Raw genomic sequence first — 22,131 nt, 5'->3', positions numbered from 1 at the left:
CATGCCTGCTGGGCCTGTGAGCCGCCCTATGCCTTTTAAGAAGCAAGCCAAGGTCCTCTGGAGGAGCAATCTGGACTCTTAAAAAGAGAGTCCTATCTGAGCTATCTCCGCAGCCACAAAAGATGCCAGTCTTTCCAGGGAAACCTGCAACAAAGGCTGTCCTTGTCAATGAGACTCTCAGAGGGTCACAATATCTCTCTGAACCACAACAAAAAGTTGAGAAGATAGGCTGTTTAATGCTGAAATTCTGAGCCTCTTTCCATTGAACACCCAGGATAGCCTTCCCAGGATGGCCTTGGACACAAAAGTTTTCAAAGTCACCCTTTCCCTCAAGGGAAGGGCACCCTGGGAACCTGCTCCAAGGAGTGGCCTGAAAAGACCCGATTCTGCCCCCTAGAGGGAACCTGTTCGGGGCGTGGCTCACAGACGCCCCGCCTCAGTCTTCCAGTCTGGGCGGAACCCAACCAGGGCCTCCTAGCGGTCGTAGGGGCGTGGTCAAGTGAAGCCACACCCCTCCCTCGCTGACAGTTCCGAAGCCAGGTTCAGCCCCGCCTTCTGTACCGCCCAGCCAGTTCTGAGGCCTGGCTCCGCTCTGCCTCAGGCGCACGCGCGGCCGATGGCCGGCGCCCACCGTGCGTCACTCAGGTCCCTGCCCCGCCCCCGCCGCGCCTCAGAGCCGGGACGGCGGGGCGGGCCTTGCGGCCCAGGCCCATGCCCAGAGCCCGCCCCGCCCTCGGGCCCTATGTAAAGTTGGGGGTGGCCGAGTCGGAGGCGTCGGTGGGAACTCACGAGCCTTGCCTGCAGAGACTCTCAGCGCCCGGTCTCCCGCGCCGCGGTGTCCCCATATCCCCGGACGGGCGCTGTGGGAGGCTGAGGACGGCATGCGGGACTACGACGAGGTGACCGCCTTCCTGGGCGAGTGGGGGCCCTTCCAGCGCCTCATCTTCTTCCTGCTCAGCGCCAGCATCATCCCCAATGGCTTCAATGGTATGTCCATCGTGTTCCTGGCGGGGACCCCGGAGCACCGTTGCCTTGTGCCTCACACCGTGAACCTGAGCAGCGCGTGGCGCAACCACAGTATCCCGTTGGAGACGAAGGACGGACGACAGGTGCCTCAGAAATGCCGCCGCTACCGACTGGCCACCATCGCCAACTTCTCTGCGCTGGGGTTGGAGCCTGGGCAGGATGTGGACCTGGAGCAGCTGGAGCAGGAGAGCTGCCTGGATGGCTGGGAGTACGACAAGGACGTCTTCCTGTCCACCATCGTGACAGAGGTAGGTGACAGCCCCCCTGTCAGGGTCTGGTGACATCGCAGCGACGGTTGTAGCCCTTCATCCAACGCACAGACTGATGATCATCCTCTAGGAACACTTTATGAGATGACTTCTAGCCATAGTACGCCCCTCAGAGTACAAGTGTCTGGCAGACCATCGGTCCATAGGTCCCATTGAAGACAGAGTCTAGAAGGTTCTGCCCCTAGGAGATGCCCTGAGACCCTGAGTGGTGGGATTTTCTCGAGGTAGTGATGTGATTCAGAGGGGCGGGATTCAGACTTGCTCCAGAGAAGAGGCCCCAGTTTTAGTCTCTGTTCAGAAAGGAAAGACTCTTTGCAGAACTTTTTAAAGTTAAAGAAATGTGTGTTCCAAACTCTCTACCCTTTTTTAAGTTACTCTTCCTTTCCTCATCTATCCTCACCCCAAAATGAAGTCTTGCCATGCCCCATGAGAAACTGTTTCCCATTTGCCCTCGATGGGTTGTTACTTCTTAAGGACCCATGTGTCTGCAGATCTGTCCAGGGAGACTTGTTGGTATGGAGTCTTTCCATGTGTCTGCAGATCTGTCCAGGGTCACTTGTTGGTATGGAGTCTTTTCCACATTATTCTGGGACAAGATCACTGGAGAGGTTAGGTACGGCATATATACCTCCTCTGAAAAACGATGGAAATCCAATTCCTCATCCCCTCACACTTTATTCTTGGGTGACTTTGACACTTCTCAGTCACTCAGCTGGGGCTGTGGCGGGCCATTTAATGGTGCATGTGGATGTGTTTGGGGGACTTGGGCATCAACTGTAATTTCTTGGAGGCTCAGCAGTATTGCATATGCAGAATATGAAAGGAATCTTCTGTGATATCATTGAGCAACTGGTTCATTGATTATCAGGGATTGGGATTGACCAGTTGGAGATAGCTTCTTGGTGAGTTTAGTTAGCCCTTAGGTCTAGATACAACAGCAAGAAATGGTTTCAGGAGCAGTAGGGAGAAGCTAGGAGTACCTGTGTGGCATCTAAGACTCCTGGAGGTATGGACTGAGCTTCCCTGCTTACAGAGGCCCTCGGGTATATCTCATCCTTCAAGAGGAGAATCTGAGAGTATCCTCACAAGAGTCACTGTCTGTTTCCTTTGGGTGTTTGCAGTTAGATGTGTTCAAACCTGTGCTTACCTATTATATAAGTAGTAAGAATGAAATCTGAGCTCCATTGGGGATTTTTAACTTAAGTAACATCGTGCCAGGATCACTACCTAACAAAAAAGGGACTGATGCTGGTCAGTGATGGATCACACTCCGTTAGTCTGAGCACTCGGGAGGCAGAGGCAGGAAGATCTCTATGAGTTGGAGGCCAGCCTGGTCTACAGAGTGAGTTCTAGGACAGCCAGGGCTATACAGGGAAGTCCTCTATTTTGAAAAACAAAAGAACAACAACAACAACAAAATGTAGTTAGTTAGATAGTAAAGTGCTTTTGACCCATGAGTCCACAGAGAAACGATTTTCAATTGTTCTACATCCTAAGCTCCAAACTCATAAGTGCTCGGAAGCACGTGATGACAGAGGCTGTTGGGGTTGACACACCAATTCCTGAAATCTGCTTTGGCTGCCCAAAGAAGGGGCAGTTGAAATCTGAAGCAGCTTCCTGTCATGTCTTTTCATTTTTCCCCTGACCTTGAGAGGGCTGGGCTTTCCCTTGTCATCTGCCCCTGCTTCACTGTCATCTTGCTCGCTGCTGAGGGTGAAAGCAGTACTATTCAGTTCCCCAGAGGCTGGCTGGTCAGCAAAAGTCCAGATTCTTTTGACCTACTGCATAACTAACGTCAGTGTTTATTTTTTTTTCAATGGATCTGGATGCTATTGAGCTGTCTTAGCAGTTTCGTAAGAGTTATATGCCCTTTCACCTACTTACAGGTCAGCAGTCTTTACAGGAGGCAAGTTTAATACTTTACTTGGCTCTTTTCTTTGGAAATACTGGAATGGCTGTCTTGAAGTTCAAGTCTTTTCCACTCAGATGAACAGACATTGTGGAAAGCTGCTGCAGTAACACTCTCATGACTTTTTCCAACATCTGTTTTCTTTCAACCCAGACCTGGTGAGCTGACAACTGCAGCTAGTCAGCTCCTGCCTTCTAAATGTCTCTAAACGTGCCCTCTGCCCCAAATCAAGGATAGAGGCCTTTTAAGTCCACTGTTAATTGATTCCTCGTCTTTCTTTCTTTTCTTCTTTTGATAGAAGGTTGACTTTTTTCCCTTTCAAGATAAATTACATACAGAAAGTGAACTACATGCTTGCAGTAGATTAGGTTTCTCTGTCTCCCTGCATCTTGACCAGATGCTGGATGAGGGAGATCTTTTATCAGAACTTTCTTATTGAAATGGTGAGGGAATAAATTATGAACCTTTCTAGAAGGCTTAAGAACTAACTGATAAACAAAAGAGAAATTTGAGCCACCAGATTGACTGGAATGTTTAAGGGAAATGTGATTCTCCACGCCACTGACTGCAGCTTGGCTGTCTGTGTGTGTCCAAAACCAGCCAGTGGGGTTGGACAAAAGAAAGAGACCCTTCTTAGGAGGTCAAAGACCATGTGTGTCCCTGTTTCAGGAAAGTTTGGTGAGCTATCTGCTTGTAGGCTAGTCCCTCTTCTTGCTCCTTGTTCATCCCAGGCACACCTAGAACCCTCAGTCCCACCGCATCGTACTTCTGAATCCAGGACTACTCCTTCCTCTGAGAACCTGGGTGATTTCTTAGGTTTCTGGGCCACCTGCTCTGTGGTTTCACGGAAACTCAGCCAAGTTTTCGTTCTAGCTTTCTGGTGCCTATGACGTAGGACTCCTTCAGCTGTGATCTGAATGGCTCTGCATTGTCCTACACTGTGTCTCTGCTTTCCATAAGTCTCTTACCTAGGCATTGGCAGTTCTCCAAATCACTCTCTGTTGTTCTAGACTGTTTCATCAGTCTTGTCTCTTGCCTAGATCATCTTGGAAAATGGGAATTCCTTCCCACTGTTATTCACAACCCACCTGAATGAAAATTCCTAGCACCCTAGATGATTGGGCTGGCATGAGTCTGAAATATAGAGACCAGAGACACTTGGAGCCAGGACCTGACTGCCTGCCTGTGCTAGCCACCTACCCTCACCCCATCTGAATTCCCCTCACTCCCCCAGCTCCCNCCCCCCCCCCTTTCTCTCTCTCTCCCTCTCTCTGGAGAATCACAGACTCTCATTTTGCCTTTGCAGCTTCATGGCAAACCAACATAGCCAAACAAATCTGGCCCCTTGTGCATGCACAGCTGTAGTAGACACAGCTGGCAGGAAGCAGTCAGACTGAGTCCCTCTCTTGCCCAGCCCCATCACCCTGGGTCAAAGTTCTGATAGTGACACAAAGTCAGGAGTCATAGAACTAAGAAAAGAATTTATTCGAAAGATTGAAGTGTGGGGTTCATCTGGGCTTTGGGCAGCTAGGCCTGGTGCCTAAACCTATAGGAAATGATAATGTTGAAGGATGGAGGCCCTTTTATCCATTGATCCACTCACCCATACATCCTATGATTCCCAGGTCATTCCTCTGCTCAGGGCACTGTAGGCACAATAGAGGCTTTTGTAACAAATATTATTCTTTTTCTGAGAGTCCTGAAGTAAGGATCCACTATTGGGTTTTTTCGATTTTATTCTGGATATTGAGTCTTGCTGCACTGTCTTGGCTGATGACAAGTGATCTTCCTGCCTTATCTTAGTCAGGGTTTCTATTCCTGCACAAACATCATGACCAAGAAGCAAGTTGGGGAGGAAAGGGTTTATTCGGCTTACATTTCCATACTGCTGTTCATCACTAAAGGATGCAGGACTGGAACTCAAGCAGGTCAGAAAGCAGGAGCTGATGCAGAAGCCATGAAGGGATGTTCTTTACTGGCTTGCTTCCCCTGGCTTGCTCAGACTGCTTTCTTATAGAACCCAAGACTACCAGCCCAGAGATGGTCCCACCCACAAGGGGCCTCTCCCCCTTGATCACTAATTGAGAAAATGCCTTTCAGCCAGATCTCGTGGAGGCATTTCTCCAACTGAAACTCCTTTCTCTGTGATAACTCCAGCTGATAACTCTAGCTCCTAAGTGATGGGACTACAAACTCTCACAGCTAGGATTCATAATTAATTCTAGTGGAAAGCAGAACAAAATGTTTCAGAAATGAATGCCTTCAGTACTAACTGATACCTGCTCGTATGCTTAGTCACTGATGCAAACACAATAGGTACATTTCATGGAAGACTATTGCCTGTTGGGCACAAATCCTATCACTTTTCCAGCTAGTTCACCGATATAAGAACATTTAGTCCCTGGAGACTACACCGCCCCCTCTTCTGCCCTACTCCCTTTCTTCACATAGTTGAAAAGCAATTCTCATTACATATAAAGCCAAATGATGTACTTCTTTGAGCTGGAGAGATGTCTAAGTGAGTAAGTGCTTGCTGCACAGATAAAGATCTGACATTGGATCCCAGTTCCCACATTAAAAGAAGAAAGCAAGGAAGGAAAGAAGGATAGGGCTGGAGAGATTTCTGAGTGGTAAAGAGCACTTTGTGCTCACCTGAGTTCAGTTTCTAGTAGCCATGGATGATTCCCAACCAACTGTTAATAGAGGTCCAGAGGTTCCAATACCTTCTTCCATCTGCAGAGGCAAGCATACACAAGTGGCATGCACTTGCATAAACACATATATGCCCTTTTACACACACACACACACACACACACACACACACACACACACACACACACTATGCAGCCAGGCAGTAGTGGTGCACTCCTTTAATCCTAACACTCAGGAGGCAGAGGCAGGCAGGTCTCTGAGTTCAAGGTCATCCTGGTTTACAGAGTGAGTTCTAGGATAGCCAGTGCTACACAGAGAGTCCCAGTCTTAAAAGAGATAGTAGGGGGAAGGGGGAAGAGAGGGAGAAAGGAAAGCCAGGCATAGCTACATTATTCAGTGAGAGACCCTGTCTTAAAGGAATATATATATAGGACACCCAACATGCTCCTCTAGTCTCCATGTATGTAGTCACACATTCATATATACACATGCATATAGATAGACTACATATGCATTAAATAATAAGAGATATGATTTTTTTACTCCTTTAAAAAAACACCTCAATAGCTTTTTTAAAAAGATTTATTTTTATGTATATGAGTGTTTTTCATCATATGTTTGAAGTACCACATGCATGTGGAGGCCAAAAGAGTACATGAATCCTTTGGGGAGAGGGGTTGGAGCTTAACAGTTTTCTTGAGACATAAATGAGATAAAGAGTCTATCTTGATGGACAATTTGAAAATCCTTGACAACTATATTAATATACCTTGAGCCTACTACTACTACTAGAGAGGCACATTTCTAACTAGAAAAAAAGTGTAGACCCCTGGGCATAACTGTTCTAGATTCTCAAAGTTTGGTTCCTCTCTTACAGCTCTCCATGAAGTCATGAAGTTTGACTCGTGGCCAAGTACTACCTATCCAGCCACCAAGTAAAAGCACTGATGATCTGATCTTCCAGTGCTTTAGTTATAGCTGAGTAGCCAGATGAGTACAGGAATATTGGGTTCAAGGGTAAGCTCATCTAGCTGGGTATTTTGACTATCATCCTACCCCTCTAAAAAAATTCAGGCCAAGTCCAAATGCCTACTATATTAGATATGAAAGTTGATCCACCCTGTACTTTTGAGCCCTCTTATCTTCCTTACTCTTCTCACAGGCTCCATGTGGCCACAAAGAGACAAATATTAATGTAAGCCAGTATCTTATTTAGGGTTTTACTGCTGTGAACAGACACCATGACCAATGCATGTCTTATAAAAGACAACATTTAATTGGGGCTGGCTTACAGATTCAGAGGTTCAGTTCATTATCATCAAGGATTCTAAAGAACATGGTGGCATCCAGGCAGGCACAGTGCAGGAAAAGCAGAGTTCTATATCTTCATCTGAAGGCTGCTAGAATACTGGCTTCCAGGCAGCTAGGATGAGGGTCTTAAAGCCCACAATCACACCTTCTAATAATGGCACTCCCTGGGCCAAGCATATACAAACCATTATAGCCAGGCACTTAGAGTTGTCAGGGACTGTCAGTGGTAGGTGACACCATATTACTTCATCAGGTTATCCTCTTACCTAGACTAAGGACAGGGTAAATCAAGCAGGTGATGTGAAAGCCAGAAAGATGCTACCATGCCTATAGAGCAATTTGGTCTGTTTTCACATGGTATTCAGCCTTGAAAGTATATTTGGGAAACTTACTTAGTTAGGTCCACAACGTTAGAACTTGACTTTAGAATCTTGTGTACATTTCCCTTTTCTTTTCTTCCTCCTCTACCACCTCCTACTTCCTTTTTAAAGACATGGTCTGATGTAGCTCAGGTTAACCTTGGTATTAACTTGTAGTTAAAGGCTGACCTTAAATACTGACATTCTGATCCTTCTTCCCAATTGCACACATGAACCACCATACCTAGTTCGTGCAATGCTGGGGATTGAAGTGAGGGCTTCATGTATGCTAAGCAAGCACTCTACCAAGTCAGATACAGCCCAGCCCTCTGAGTGGATTTCTTGTCTACCTTGGATGTATCAGTCCCCAACCATCATATAGGACATGTTGATAAACAGCTTACAGAAACTTGTCCTTCATGTCATCTTGTTGTAGCAAAAGCAATACATTTTTTTCATATTTAAGAATGACAATAACCAGCTGGGCGTGGTGGCACACACCTTTAATCCCAGCACTCAGGAGGCAGAGGCAGGCGGATTTCTGAGTTCGAGGCCAGCCTGGTCTACAAAGTGAGTTCCAGGACAGCCAGGGCTACACAGAGAAACCCTGTCTCGAAAAACCAAAACAAAAAAAAAAAAGAAAGAAAGAAAGAAAGAAAAGAAAAGAAAAGACATACAGACAGACAATAGCCGGGCTGGAGAGATGGCTCAGTGGTTAAAAGCACCAACTGTTCTTTCAGAGATCCTGAGTTCAATTCCCAGCAACCACATAGTGGCCTATAACCATCTGTAGTGGGATCTGAGGCCCCCTTCTGGTGTGTCTGAAGAGAACAGTGAGGTGCACATATACATTAAATAAATAAATAAATCTTTTAAAAAATGACAGTAGCCATAATTTTGTCTATGACACAGAAGCTGCCTATCATTATTGATTCCTTCAGCTTTATGACCCCAGCAATTCTCAGTCATGGTATTAGCAGCCATGTGTGGAACATTTATCCACCTACCAGCATGCCCAAAAGCCATTGCTGACCAGAGATCAGTGTCTGGCTTGGTAGAGTGCTACTGCTTGCCCTTCTCCTGTCCTTGAGATGAATCAAGGCATGGGAGCCTACTCTATGAAAGACAAGATGAGAGGGAGAGGCCACCTGCTTTCTCTTCATTGCTGCCCAGGTGAGTCATTGCGAGATCAGTGAGCTCCTGTAGTCAGAACATTCGGGGATGTAGGGTATGCCGATTCATTTTCCAAGAAGCCTGAAATTTCAGAAAAGGAATAAGTGATGCATTCCTTTGCTCCTCCTACAGTGGGACCTGGTGTGTAAGGATGACTGGAAAGCCCCACTCACCACCTCCTTGTTTTTCGTGGGTGTGCTGATGGGCTCCTTCATTTCAGGACAGCTCTCAGACAGGTAAGGTATCCAGCACTTATCAAGGAGTATATACCTGGACTTGACTTCAAATGATCATGTTCTCTTAGCCCAGGGTCATGCATTTCAGAAGCAGCAGTAGCTATGTCTAGCATAGATTTTTCCATATCAGTAAAATGGGCCAACAATCTCCCACATCATTTCATAATCTTTACTGAACAGAGAAACCTGAGTCAGTCAAGTCATGTGTACTCACAGTTCAACGACCAGTTGCTTTGCCACGATTCACTTCTGCACTAGTCTGGAGATAATAGTCTCTTAGGGACTAATCCTCCCTAGTAGATTAAAGCACTCTCCTATCCCCGAGAAAGGGAGAAGTGGACACTATACATGTATACACGCACTGTATTGTAGAACAGTAAGCAATACCATGGTGGCCACCTGTGTATTCTGAAGATAGGGTTCTGGCTCAGAACAAGGTAAGAGAAGATAGAGATCTCATTAGTCAGTGGTGCTACATCATAACTGTAGTGATGTACTCTGGTGTCCCTTAGCTAAATGGCTGAGGTTATGGCACTTACTGTATGACCAAAAGAGTGAATGTTATTTGTTACAAGCATGGTATTGTGCAATTTTAAAGCTTTTATCTAAGGTTCATTAATGGCTTAGAGAAAAAAACCCTTGAAATTCAAGTAGTGGGAGAGATTGAGCACTAGTGGGTGCACACCTCTAATCCCACTACTCAGAAGGCTGAGAGCAGAGGATTGAGAGTTTAGACCATCTTGAACCACTTAGGGAGAATCTGCCTCAGCAACCAAAGGCAACAATAAAAATAGAGATTGTCTATGAGGGTTTGCTGTCTTTATTGTTATTTCATCAAGGGCCATAGCTTCTGTGAAATTCTCAGAAGATTCATTATGCTAAGTCCCTTTTGTTGGAGCTTTGGAATCTATCACAGACAGCTGAGGTCAGCAGAGAGCACTTGGCCATGGTGGCACTGATAGTATACTCCTAGACCCAGGAGAGCCAGGTTCTCAATTTGTGGTTCGTAACCCCTGCCAGAGGGGTAATTATGATTCTTCACAGTAGTAATATTACAGTTATGATGTAGCAACCAAGTTTTATTGTTGGTGGTAGTCTTAGTTAGGGTTTCCATTGCTATGAAGAGACACTATGACCAAGGCAACTTTTATAAAGGAAAACATTTAATTGGCTGTCTTAAGAGTTTTAGAGATTCAGTCCATTATCATAGCAGGAAGCATGGCAGACATGGTACTAGAGCCGAGAGTTCTACCTTTTGATCTGAAGGCAACCAGGAGAGACTGTCTCTTTCTCACTGGGTGGAGAGACTGAGCACCAGTAGCCCTCAAAGCCCACCCCACAGTGAGACATTTCCTCCAAAAAAGACATACCTATTCTCACAAGGACATACCTCCTAATAGTGTCATTCCCTGTGGGTCAAGCATTCAAACACATGAGTCTATGGGGGCCAAACCTATTTAAACCACTACAGGGGTCACCATAATATGAGGAACTGTATTAAAGGGTCCCAGCATGAGGAAGCTTGAGAACCACTACAGTAGAGGGTGCTGCAGCATCTTCCTGGCCAGCTAGCAGGCTCAGAGAAGTCCAGGCTGAGACAGATGTCATCTTGTCTGAGAAGCAAAGCTGCTTACTCTGTCACATACTCTCGGGGTTCTATGATTGCATGTTTACATCTATGGTCATTCTCACATCATTAGTCAACATTTTTTTTGTTGTTTTCTTAATTTTTATTTTTTTGTGTGTATGAGGAAAAAGTGTACAAGCAACAAAATATATTTGCAGGTTAGGAGATACCTTTTACATTAGTTCCAAAGATCCTACTAGATCATCAGGCTTATATAGCAAACATTTTGCTTACTGAGCTGTCTTTCTGAGACTTCTAATTCTTATTGATTGATTGATTGATTGATTTATACCAGGTTGACATTAAACTTATAGCAGTCCTCCTGCCTTACTTTCCTGATGCTAGAATTACAAGGCTGTATCATCACTCTTAGCTAATGAAAACTTTCATAACTGCATATCTCATTACATTGATTTTTCTGGAGTCACCTAGTAATAAAAAATACTCCACCGTCACCAAGATATATTAAAAAGGTCAGTAGGCTGTGACCATGGATTGTGAGCTTTGACTGAACCTGAGATAGCTCCAGGTTGGGGAATGTTACTTCTCTTAATGTAGTAACAAGCATTAATTGATTGCTTTTGTTTATTTACCAAATATATAGCATGTAATATGTGCCAAGCTCGGTTCTAAGTACAGCACACCTTAAAAACCAACTAGGTGACTATATTCTCACACCTCTGACAGGAACTGTTATTTCCATTTTGTAAGCGGGGCAAGGAAAACATGGTGGTTAATTTATGTGCCCAGGGTATGTAGTTGACAAATGACAGGTTATACTGAAGCCCAGGGCTCCTTGCTTCTCTGGTTTTCTGGACTACTGCTGAAGACCTCTGCTCACCTAGAACATGCCTTTTGGCAAAGCAGATAGATAGATTCAACTTATTGAAGAAATGATTGTTTTCCTTTGCCGTGGGAAATGATAGCAGGGAAGGTCAGAGTGACATAAAGTGCCATCAGGTTTCAGGGATTTACTGAGAAGCAAACCATGAGCTGAGAGCTGAAAGATGAGTAGAAATTTGGTGTCAAAGAGGTGATGAGAAGAAGAGCACTCTGGGCAGGAAAACCCACCATGGGTTAAAGTCTTGACCAGAGGCTTGGGAATAGAAAAAAATCCACTGTGGTTGAGGTCTGGAGACTCAGGTGGAGACCTGAGTGGATGGGGAAATGGGGCTTAGCTCAGACCACAGTGAGGCATTTGGATCTGAGAGGTGAGGAGCCTTGAGGGTTGTTTTTTAAACCCGAGTGTGACTATCAGATGTGCATTTTGAAAAAGGATTTGATAGGCTTGTATTGATGGAAGGAAAATGAGAGGGATCTTGTGTGTGTGTGTGTGTGTGTGTTTGTGTGTGTGTTTGTGTGTGTTTTGTTTTGTTTTTCAAGACAGGGTTTTTCTGTATAGCCTTGGCTGTCCTGGAACTTGCTCTATAGACCACACTGGCCTCAAACTCACAGATCTGCTTGTCTCTGCCTCCTACCCAGTGCTGCAATTAAAAGCATAGGTCACCACCACCTTTATGATAGTCAAATACTTCACCACCGGAGCTACATCCCTTGCTCCCTGCCTCAAAAATTTCAGAAAAGGTCTTTTAACACATTCAATCACCCTTCTGCAGGGATTTTGTTTTCATTGTTTCTTTGAGAGTAAACACTTTGGTGTGGAAGTGAGGGGGGACATTTAAGGGACCCATTAGGAGCTTTTCAGTGGCTCATGCAAAGGATGATAGGGGCTGAGCATAGGACCAAGGCTACTAGAGATAGAGAGGTGAGATAGTGAAGTCTGGAGGACTTGATGACTAGTCAAATCTTTGTATTAAAGTAAGATATTATACCCTTTAATAACTAAGACAGAGACTCACATTTACGGAGAAAATATTGAATGCTATTGGATGTTACTGAATTTGGGGTGATTATAAGACCTCTAATTGGAGAGATTCAGGGTATTGTTGGATGTATGGATACTCCACAAGACCTTCCAGTATGTAGGGGAAGGGCAAACCAAGCTAAGATGTCCTCCAGGTAGAAGTAAGGAGTTCAAGGGTAGACTGTGTACTGATTCTCAAAGGAATTGAGCAATGTCAAAAGCAAGAAGGGAAGTACCCCAAGTTGGGTGTAGAAACCATGCCAGTTGTGTCCTAGGTTAAACAGATCTTTATGAGCCAGCTTAAGAACCTGTTTATCATGCAAAGAACACAATGATCACCAGAGCAAAGTGTTTAATTTCTACACTAAAGTGTTTACTCTCAAAGAAACAATGGAAACAAAATCCCTGCAGAAGGGTGATGAATGTGTCAGAAGACCTTTTCTGAAATTTTTGAGGCAGGGGACAAGGGATATAGCTCAGGTGATGAAGTATTTGACTATTATGCATGAAACCCTATGTTTGATCTACACCCCACATAAATCATGTGTGGTGATACACACCTGTAATCCCAGCACTTAGAAGATGGAGGCAGGAGGATTAAGAGTTTATGGTCATGTTCTATTACATAGTGTCTTAGAGGCCAGCCTGGGATAAATGAAATCCTCCCACGACATCCTCTCTGGGTGTGTGTTAGCTTTTGCACCTGAAATTTATAAACAAAACACTGAAAATGCTGTGTTCAGACTGTAGTCCTTGTTTGCTGCTTCCAGCACCCCCATCAAGCCTGTCTGCACACCCAGAGAGGTACTAGGGCTTATGAGGTGAACAGTTGACTGCTGTTGAGTACCAGATTGAAAAACAAACCAGAGAACTGTTGGGGCAATAGATTTTGCCTTCAGTTTGGTGTCTAGAGTATCAGCAGTAACTTTTTATATGGGACAAGTGTAAAGCTTTCTTCCTGGCATATTCCTGTCTAAATTCAAATGAAATTAAAATAATTTTACATTGTCATGCCTTTTATGTGCCAATACTAAACTAGCTTTCTGGATTATGAGAGGTTCAACACAGAATAAATAGACTGACATTTCCTGGTTTTGTAAATATGTTTGTTTGCCAGTTTGCTGACAGTCTTTAAAAGTGACCAGACCAGGTCTGTGGGTGGGAGAGATTGCTCTGAGTGGAGATACTTGCCACCAAGCTCAACCCCGAGTTCTGTCATAGGGACTGACATGGTAGAAGGAGAGAACCATCTCTATCTAGCAAGTTGTCCTCCGACTGCCACATGCCCTCCTCTAGTTCACATGCACCCACCTCCTACTCCCAGCCTCCTACCAAATGACTTTTGATTCTGTTACCTTCTCAGTTTTACCAAAATGGACGTGTCCTGAAAACAACTGCAAGTCAGGCAGGAGAACTTTGTTGCCTCGGAAGCACATCCAGTGTTTGCCTATCCAAGTTAGCGCCCATGAGTAACCACTTCCATGTCAGTGCGAATCATAATCGGTAGAAGGGTAGTTCAAAGCAACAAACCCTACAGCCTAAAACTGCCCCAAATTACAAACAGAAACTTAAAAAAAGTTCTGAGCGGGGTGTGGTGGCGCACACCTTTAATCCTAGCCCTCGGGAGGCAGAGGCAGGCAGATTTCTGAGTTCGAGACCAGCCTGGTCTACAGAGTGAGTTCCAGGACAGCCAGGGCTACACAGAGAAACCCTGTCTCAGAAAAAAACAAAAAACAAAAAAAGTTCTGAATTCTGAACCTCAGGAAATAGCACAGTGAAGGGCTGTCCCACAACCATGAAGTTCCATGCTCAGTCCCTGGCACGAATGTAATATCAGGGTGGCATGGCATGCCTTTATAATCCCAGTGACTGAAGGGCAGGACAGGAGCTCTCTGGAGCTTATTGGCCAGCCATCTGAGCCGAATGGGTGAGTTCTAGATGCCAGCGAGAAAGCTGTCTTAAAATGATGTGGACAGCTTCTGAATAAACACACTGAGATTGACTGCTGGATTCCACATACATATACACACATGTGCACAGGAGAACACATGCACACACACGCACCTGAACACACGCGCGCGCGCGCACACACACACACACACACACACACACACACATCATCCTCCAAACTGAGATTCTCATTGTAAAGAAGGATGTAAAGAAAGTAGAAAGTTATGTATGTAAGAAAGAAAGCTATGTCCTGGGAAGAGACTGATGATGTGCTTTGTGGTACTCAGGAAAACTGCAACACATTAGTCAAAGCAGATTCCTAGAAACCTGAGAAAGTGTTATTTCAGGTGTATCAGAGAGTGTGTCCCAACGAGATTAGTGTGTGAGTCTGCGTGGACTTAGGAGAAGGTCCACCATGTAGACAGTGCATGTGAATATATTCTCTAGAAAGAACCATAACCGAAAGAAGACAAAAATGCTACTTTAACAAAGACAGCAGTCTACACTGTAGGTAATAATGCCAGTCTTCAGCTCCTCTGCTGCCTGTGTGCAGCTGCTCATAATCTATCCCATAATATACATTTTTGTGTGCTGGGACTTCTTTTTGTTAAAGATTTATTTATTTGTTTATTTATTTATTTATTTATTTTATGTATATGAGTACACTGTAGCTGTACAGATGGTTGTGAGCATTCAAGTGGTTGTTGGGAATTGTATTTTAGGACCTTCTGCTCACTCTAGTCAACTCTGCTCAGTCAGTCCCTGCTCGCTCCAACCCAAAGATTTAATTATTATATATAAGTACACTGTCGCTGTCTTCAGACGCACCAGAAGAGGGCATCAGATCTCATTACGGGTGATTGTGAGCCACCATGTGGTTGCTGGGATTTGAACTCTGGACCTTGGGAAGAACAATCATTGCTCTTACCCGCCGAGCCATCTCACCAACCCTGGGTCTTCTCTTTGCAGTTGTTTTTGTTTCCATTTCATTTATGATGGAAATTTAATACAGGTCTTTGTGTGTACTCAGCATGCACTCTGCCTCTGAACTATACCAATCTCCTCTGGTTATTTTGATGTACAAGTATTGTTTTTTATAATTCATTATGCTGTATATTTCATATTTGTAATATTTCCAATTTTAATGTTGGAACTTCCTCATGAAAAGATGTACTTTTTGTACATCTGCACTTGTGAAAGGTAAAAATTTCTCTATATTCTTGGGTGACTGATGGAGGGTTTTTTATTCGGTTGGCTTTTTGTTGATGTTGTTCTGGTTTTTGTTTTGTTTATGTCATCAAGAGTTAAATTGGAAGCTGGAAAGACAGCCTGCTGTTCTTACACAGAACCTGAGTTTGATTCCCAGTTACAGATTCCCATCTCTAACTCCAGTTCCAGGGGATATGATGCTCTCTTCTAGACTCTGATGGTACCAGGCATGTACATGATACACAGACATACCTACAGACAAAAATACCTATACACATAAAATTAGTTTTTCCAAAATTATGCTTTCAGTATTTTGATGCTTTGAGATTTTAGATCTTTCAGACTTTCAAAATTCAAGATTATGGCGTTCCAGAGATTGTCTTTTGATTTTATTGCCCAAACTCCTTTATTTGTATAATTACTATGTTTGTGGGGGTAGGAAGATAGTTTTTCATTCATATATTTATTAAAGATGTATTTCTACTATGTAGTCCTGTTTGGCTGGAACACGTTAGAGATCCTCCTACCTTTGTCTCTCAAGGGCTAGGACTGAAGGAATTTGCAATCACAACTGACCCCTCTTTAAATACAAGTTTTATTTTGTCCATTTACAAACTTTAGTATCCTGAAACTATAGAGATGGCTTAGCATTCATGAGCACTGGCTGTTCTTCCAAAAGACATGGATTCAGTTCCTAGCATACACATGTCAGCTTATAACCATCTGTAACTCTAGTCTCAGGAGCAGGGATGTATTTACACCAGGCACTAGGTATACATACATGTACATACAATAATGAAATTATTTTATTTCATTAATTTAATTTAATAAATTTAATAATTTTATTTAATTTAATAAATTTTAGTCTAATATATTCTGTTTTTTTCCCCTTTAGCCTTTTCTTTGCTTTGAGGTTTATCTATTAAAGAACGCTGAGAATTGTAGAATTGTAGAATTTCCCACTGCAGGTCTAGGTGACCTTATATCCCTTAAGCCTTTTCCCTTATTCTCAGCATTTTGTGCAGAAAGGCAGCTGAGTTCATAGGCTCAGGTCAGGGTCAGTCTCTCTGAAGAGATCATAGGACAGCATCATGTGGCTGGCACTCACTCATACAGTGCCTGTGTCGGTTTATGAGGGGCTGTGATGACACAGAGTTTTTTCTCTTTTTGCTCACTATTTTCAGCGCTTGTATAAAAAGTTCTTCCTCTACACCTCTTTCTAGTTATTCATATATTTGACACAGGGAAGTCAGGATAAATGACCAGTCTTCATTTACCATGAATTATGTTTTACCTGCTTTAAAAAAATTATTATGAATATGTGGATTTACATGTAACAAATGTCTTTCCATTACCTGCAGTCATTAGCATCATTGTGGCACTGCCTTTGAGGCAGCCTGAGTGTTCGGACTATACATTCATCCTGGAAAGTATGGAATTCAGTGTCCACATGGAGACTGAGAGGGCGGGGAGACAGCCCCTCAGAGGAGCTGGTGGCTGCTGCCTCTCCCAGCTGCTTCTCTGTGACCCTCCTTTCCTCTCCAGGTTTGGTCGCAAGAATGTGCTGTTTCTGACCATGGGCATGCAGACTGGCTTCAGCTTCCTTCAGGTCTTCTCTGTGAACTTCGAGATGTTTACCGTGCTTTTTGTCCTTGTTGGCATGGGTCAGATCTCCAACTACGTGGCAGCATTTGTCCTGGGTATGGACATCAGGTTGGAGTTGAGTACTTGATCCTGTGTTTCACTTGACTGGAGACAAGTTGTGATGTCCCTTGTGGCTAGAATTCCCTAGTAAATAAACCTAGTATACCAGATAGGCAATTGAGCCTAACAATGGTTCTGACTTCTGATGTCCAGGTCTTCTGGCCTCTGACCTGTGGCCTCTTGGCCTTATTAGTACTTCAGTCATTAACTAGGATTCCCTTTTTAAAGGCTTGCATGGAAAGGGCTTAGGTAACAGGAAAGAAAGAGGCACACCAAGGGGAGATGGGCCACGATGGGCAGGCTCTCCAGGAAAGAGGTGCTGCAGAGCATGGGTGGCCATCAGTGCTTGCCAAGGAGAGTGAGTTGAGCAGTCCAGTTCAGGTTGTGGTCAGTCTAGCCTTCAATGCTATGACTTAGACAAGCTACCTTGTTCCCACTGGAAAGCTTCTCATCTCTCTGTTTAGAAGAACCTTGCTCTAACCAATCAGAACACTGGGTTCCTTTGGCTGTATAATGGGAAGGATGATTATTTTCTTTTCACAATTACTAGAACATTTTTTCCACAAAGGATAATAGTTAGCATGTGTGGCTTTAGTAGTGACTTTGCCTTTGATTAATTCTTCCTTGTGTAAGGACTTACAGGGGCCTAATGCTCTTTAGCCTGTGTCTGAGGGTGGTGATGATGTTTTCATGAGAAAACTGTTGCCTGTAGACCTCAGAGAAAACCCTAGGAGCAAATCAAAGCAGACTTAGTTCAGGTGAAGCCCTTCACAGAGACTCAACACAGAGCTACTTCTGGCTCCCTCCTTGTCTCTGTGTTAAAAATGATATCACAGAAGATTCATAAGGAAATAACCCTCATTAATGACTAACTTGACTCTTCCTTGTTTTGAACAGGAACAGAAATTCTTTCCAAGTCAATTCGAATTATATTCGCCACCTTAGGAGTTTGCATATTTTATGCGTTTGGCTTCATGGTGCTGCCCCTGTTTGCATACTTCATCAGAGACTGGAGGATGCTGCTCCTGGCACTCACTGTGCCAGGGGTGCTGTGTGGGGCTCTCTGGTGGTGAGTGTGGCCCTGGCCCTTGGGCTAACTACCCTGTGGGGTGGCTTCTGTGTCATATCCACTAGAGGGCAGCAGTAGCCCTCAAATTCCAATTCTAGATCACAGAAAAAAGGGGGTGCAAATTATTTATAAGTCAATTTATAAAATCTCTCCATACTCAGCAAAGCGAAAAAAACACAGAAACCCAACACATAAGTGGGTATCTCCTCCGCCCTGTTCTAGGTTAAGCTAAGAATTTGCTGCAAGCAGATAGAGACCAGCCAAACCTCTGGGAAGTCTCAGATCCCAGCAAGACCTGGACTGTAGCTGCCTGATGCTGAGGCCCCAGACCAGGGGGGTTGGGAAGTAAAGAGAGGGAGAGTTCCAAATTGAGCTTCCTTGAGTGGCCCTGCAGAGGAAGGCAGGCTCCAGCTGTGCTGCCAACAGGAGGAGATTGGGCAGGTAAAGCAAAAGCTATTCCCAGCCAAGAATGGATCCTGGCAGGAATTACTCCTTAGAATCCACTAGACTAGGGTGAGACCCTCATCCCTTGCACAGTGGAGAGCATCCTGGAGAAGAAAGGGAACAGAAGAAACAATGTATCACGGGTCCTGATTATGAGAAAGGAGAGAAGGCTGCCTGGTCACAAGGATAAGGAAAATAGCCACCAGTCTCCAGCCTTGGTGACAATGCTGTTTTGTGTAGAGACTGACACGTCTATTGAGTAAATCAGAGGTGGAGTGAGGAAGAGGTGGATGTCAAGTGATCTCTGCAGGAGGTCCGGTGCCTCACAGGGACAGAGTAGACATAGCAGGATCTGGGTGGGAGCCCATCTAGTACCTGTCTCCTTAAAGCCCAGAAGGGGGCACCACCATTGCAGACATGCAGGTGCCAGCCAGAGTGGAGATCCCCTTGGGATATACAGGAGGATCCTTCAGGTTTTGCCCACTTCAGTCAGTGTTCAGCAGAGCTCATACCCCAGGTAGTTACTGGGCCATCTCTATTTCTGGCTTTTGAACACCAGACATTCCACACACGTGCCTCTCTATCTGAAACCTCATTTCCCATATGTAGCTGAGCCAAGTCCAGCCCCTGGAGAACAAGTAAACAGGAAGTCTCACTAGATTGCATTGTCTTCCAGGTTCATCCCTGAGTCCCCCCGATGGCTCATCTCTCAAGGCCGAATTAAAGAGGCAGAGGTGATCATCCGCAAAGCTGCCAAATTCAATGGGATTGTTGCACCTTCCACTATCTTCGATCCAAGTGAGGTAAATGTCATGTGCATGCTGCTGGGGAGGCTCACAGTCACCGTCTTAGGTCAGCAGCATACAACACAGCTCACAGGAACTTAGCCCTTGCCTTCCCTAAGCCATGGCCACCCCTAAGGCAAGAGTTGTTAAAAGGCAGAAGTTGGAGGAATAGAGAGATGACTCAGTCTGTAAAGTGCTTGCTAGCCAAGCATCATGGCCCGAGTTCAGATCCCCAACAACAGACTAAACCATGGCTGACTGTGCCTGTAATCCCAATACTGGGGAAGCCGAGACAGAAGGATCCCTGGGGCTTACTGGTCAGACAGACAACCGGTCAATGAGAGACCCTGTCTCAAAGAAAAGTTAAAAAAGTGATTGGCAGTGACATCCCAGATCAACCTGTAGCCTACATACACACCTACAGACCTGCATCTGGTCCAGAGTGCTTCTGCCTTCCTAGTACAGGGATTAAAGGTATGTGCTGCAACCGCCTGCTCCCTACACCCCTTTTTAGATAGCGCCTCACTATGTAACCCTGTTTGGTCTAGAAATCTTCTGAGGAGGCTAGGTTGGTCTCAAACTCAAAGAAACCTGACTGTCTCTGCCTCCCAAGTGTTCAGATTAAAATGATATGCCACCATTCCTGGCTTAATTATTTTTTTAATAGTAAACACTCTTCATAAGAAAGAGGTTTTCATCAACTCCAGTATTTTGGAATTTCTTATGCCTCAGAGATTGTCATCTAAAGATAATCAGAACACTGGTAGATTTACAATCAGCAGTGTTCTGTCTCTCTTCACTCTCTCAATTGGTTGTTATCCATCATCCTGGAGCCTGATTCTTGCTGATTGCCACTTCTCTTCCCCATTCTCATGTACACCGAGGCCATGGCTTAGTGTGGTCCTGGTTCTTGCTTCCTGTTCCCTTTCCCAGACTCATTTAGTTGACACTGCAAAATCTGGCAGATATGGCTCTGGGGTTTGTCTCTTATGTGAGAAGTAAAGGGACTGGTTGAAGGAACAGCTGCCTACACCCATGCTGCAGTGTGAACAGCAGGCATGTTTGAGATGCTCTAGGCATGATAAGGACTTGGAGCTGATAAGAGATGAAGCAGTTGTTATAAGCAGACAAGAAGTTTTGAGTACCAAGAGCCATGCCAGCATCTCCCTGAAGCGGTAGCCCAGCAATAGCTGTCACTTAGCATTCTCCAGAAGGACTCTTAAGCACGGAAGGCAGGGCTGAAGGCATTTTAAGTCAGGTGGCTTTCATAGCATTTAAGTAAGGGGTTAGTCTGAGTGAACCCATAAGCCTCATTGGCCTCACTAAGGAAATGTAGTTGTTAAACAGGATTCTTGAGTCGCAAAGTGACCTTTTGGTGAACTGCTGAGCTGGTAGAAACAAGTTCCCAAGCTGGGTTAGCTAAGAAAGCAACAGCACTGTGTTTAGGCATGTGGTTTAGTGATGGCCTTGGCTTAGTCGAATCTCATAGGAAGTTAACCTGGGTGAAGGGTGGGTCAGTTTTCCTGTTTTTCAATTTGAATTTTTTTTTTCTCTTGGAAATAGACCAGTAACAACACAACATGAGGACTCACAACATTCACTTCACTTACATATCAGCTCAGTAAATTCACAGCCACTTTTTTCTCTCTGGCCAAGAGAGTTAGGAGTCAGCCTTACTTAAGCAACCTCAAGGCCTCCCTGGGAAGTGACAGTGAAGACAGGCAGGTTGGTGCAGTGAGGCATCTGCCAGCTTTGGCCTCTGCCTTTGCTGTGCTCCTGTCTTTTCAAAACCTTTTTCTCATTTACTCTAGTTTGCCCTTGACTAAGCCTACAGGGGCCTTGGACATCCCCTTGAGTCATTGTACTTCTGTCATTTCAAGGAATAACCTTAGAGTGCTCCCTAACTCTTGAGAAGTAGATAGCAAAAATGATGTGTGCTAGGTGTGTGCCTGTATGAGGCACATCTTCAACTTGTTCTCCTTCCTAGACCACTATTTTCTTCCTACAGTTACAAGACTTAAATTCCAAGAAGCCTCAGTCGCACCACATTTATGATCTGATCCGAACACGGAATATCAGGGTCATCACCATCATGTCCATAATCCTGTGGTACGTAAGTGAGACCTGCCTGAACTGTACCCACTCTCAAGACTCTTGTCTACAGACAAGCTTCAGACCAAAGCTGAAACCTCTGTCATCACAGATACAAGGATTCTTCCTTGTGATGGATGACAGCCACAGGGACCTAACAGTTTTTAATGTAATGGAAACCCAGAAAAGGAGAAAATGGTCATGGAGGCTGCTTGAGATCTAGGGATCCCACAAGGGAATCCCACAGGTCTGTCCTTAGTTGTCCTGTTCCTTGTCCCTTCCCTCAGTAGATTATCTGTGGTATAGCCAGGAAGAAACTGACAACAATTCTACTGTGCTCATGGAGACAGAGGGAACGCCACTACATTGGGTCCACATAGTCCTTCATTTCCACACACCCTAAACAGCCCCCCACCCCCCGCTCCATACCTGACTGTTCCTTTTTTTCTTTTT

General features: G+C 44.7%; 1 protein-coding gene across 2 annotated transcripts in view; it reads left to right on the top strand.

The window, feature by feature from the left end:
* The first annotated feature begins 693 nt into the window (after positions 1-693).
* The window catches only part of LOC110332015 (solute carrier family 22 member 5), a 28,596-nt gene continuing 7,158 nt past the window's right edge, over positions 694-22,131 (top strand). Inside the window, exons 1-6 of one of the 2 annotated variants that reach the window (XM_021212936.2) lie at positions 694-1,274; positions 8,832-8,935; positions 17,131-17,285; positions 18,187-18,358; positions 19,479-19,605; positions 21,596-21,696. In XM_021212936.2, the coding sequence (XP_021068595.1) occupies positions 882-1,274; positions 8,832-8,935; positions 17,131-17,285; positions 18,187-18,358; positions 19,479-19,605; positions 21,596-21,696 (1,052 nt within the window). In that variant the 5' untranslated portion in view covers positions 694-881. The remainder of the gene's footprint in view (positions 1,275-8,831; positions 8,936-17,130; positions 17,286-18,186; positions 18,359-19,478; positions 19,606-21,595; positions 21,697-22,131) is intronic. The other variant, XM_029546389.1, reaches the window with a different exon arrangement.

Source organism: Mus pahari, chromosome 14, assembly GCF_900095145.1.
Source record: "Mus pahari chromosome 14, PAHARI_EIJ_v1.1, whole genome shotgun sequence".
Lineage (NCBI taxonomy): Eukaryota > Metazoa > Chordata > Mammalia > Rodentia > Muridae > Mus > Mus pahari.
The sequence above is the reverse complement of the archived record's forward strand: the minus strand, read 5'-3'. Positions and strand labels throughout refer to the sequence as shown.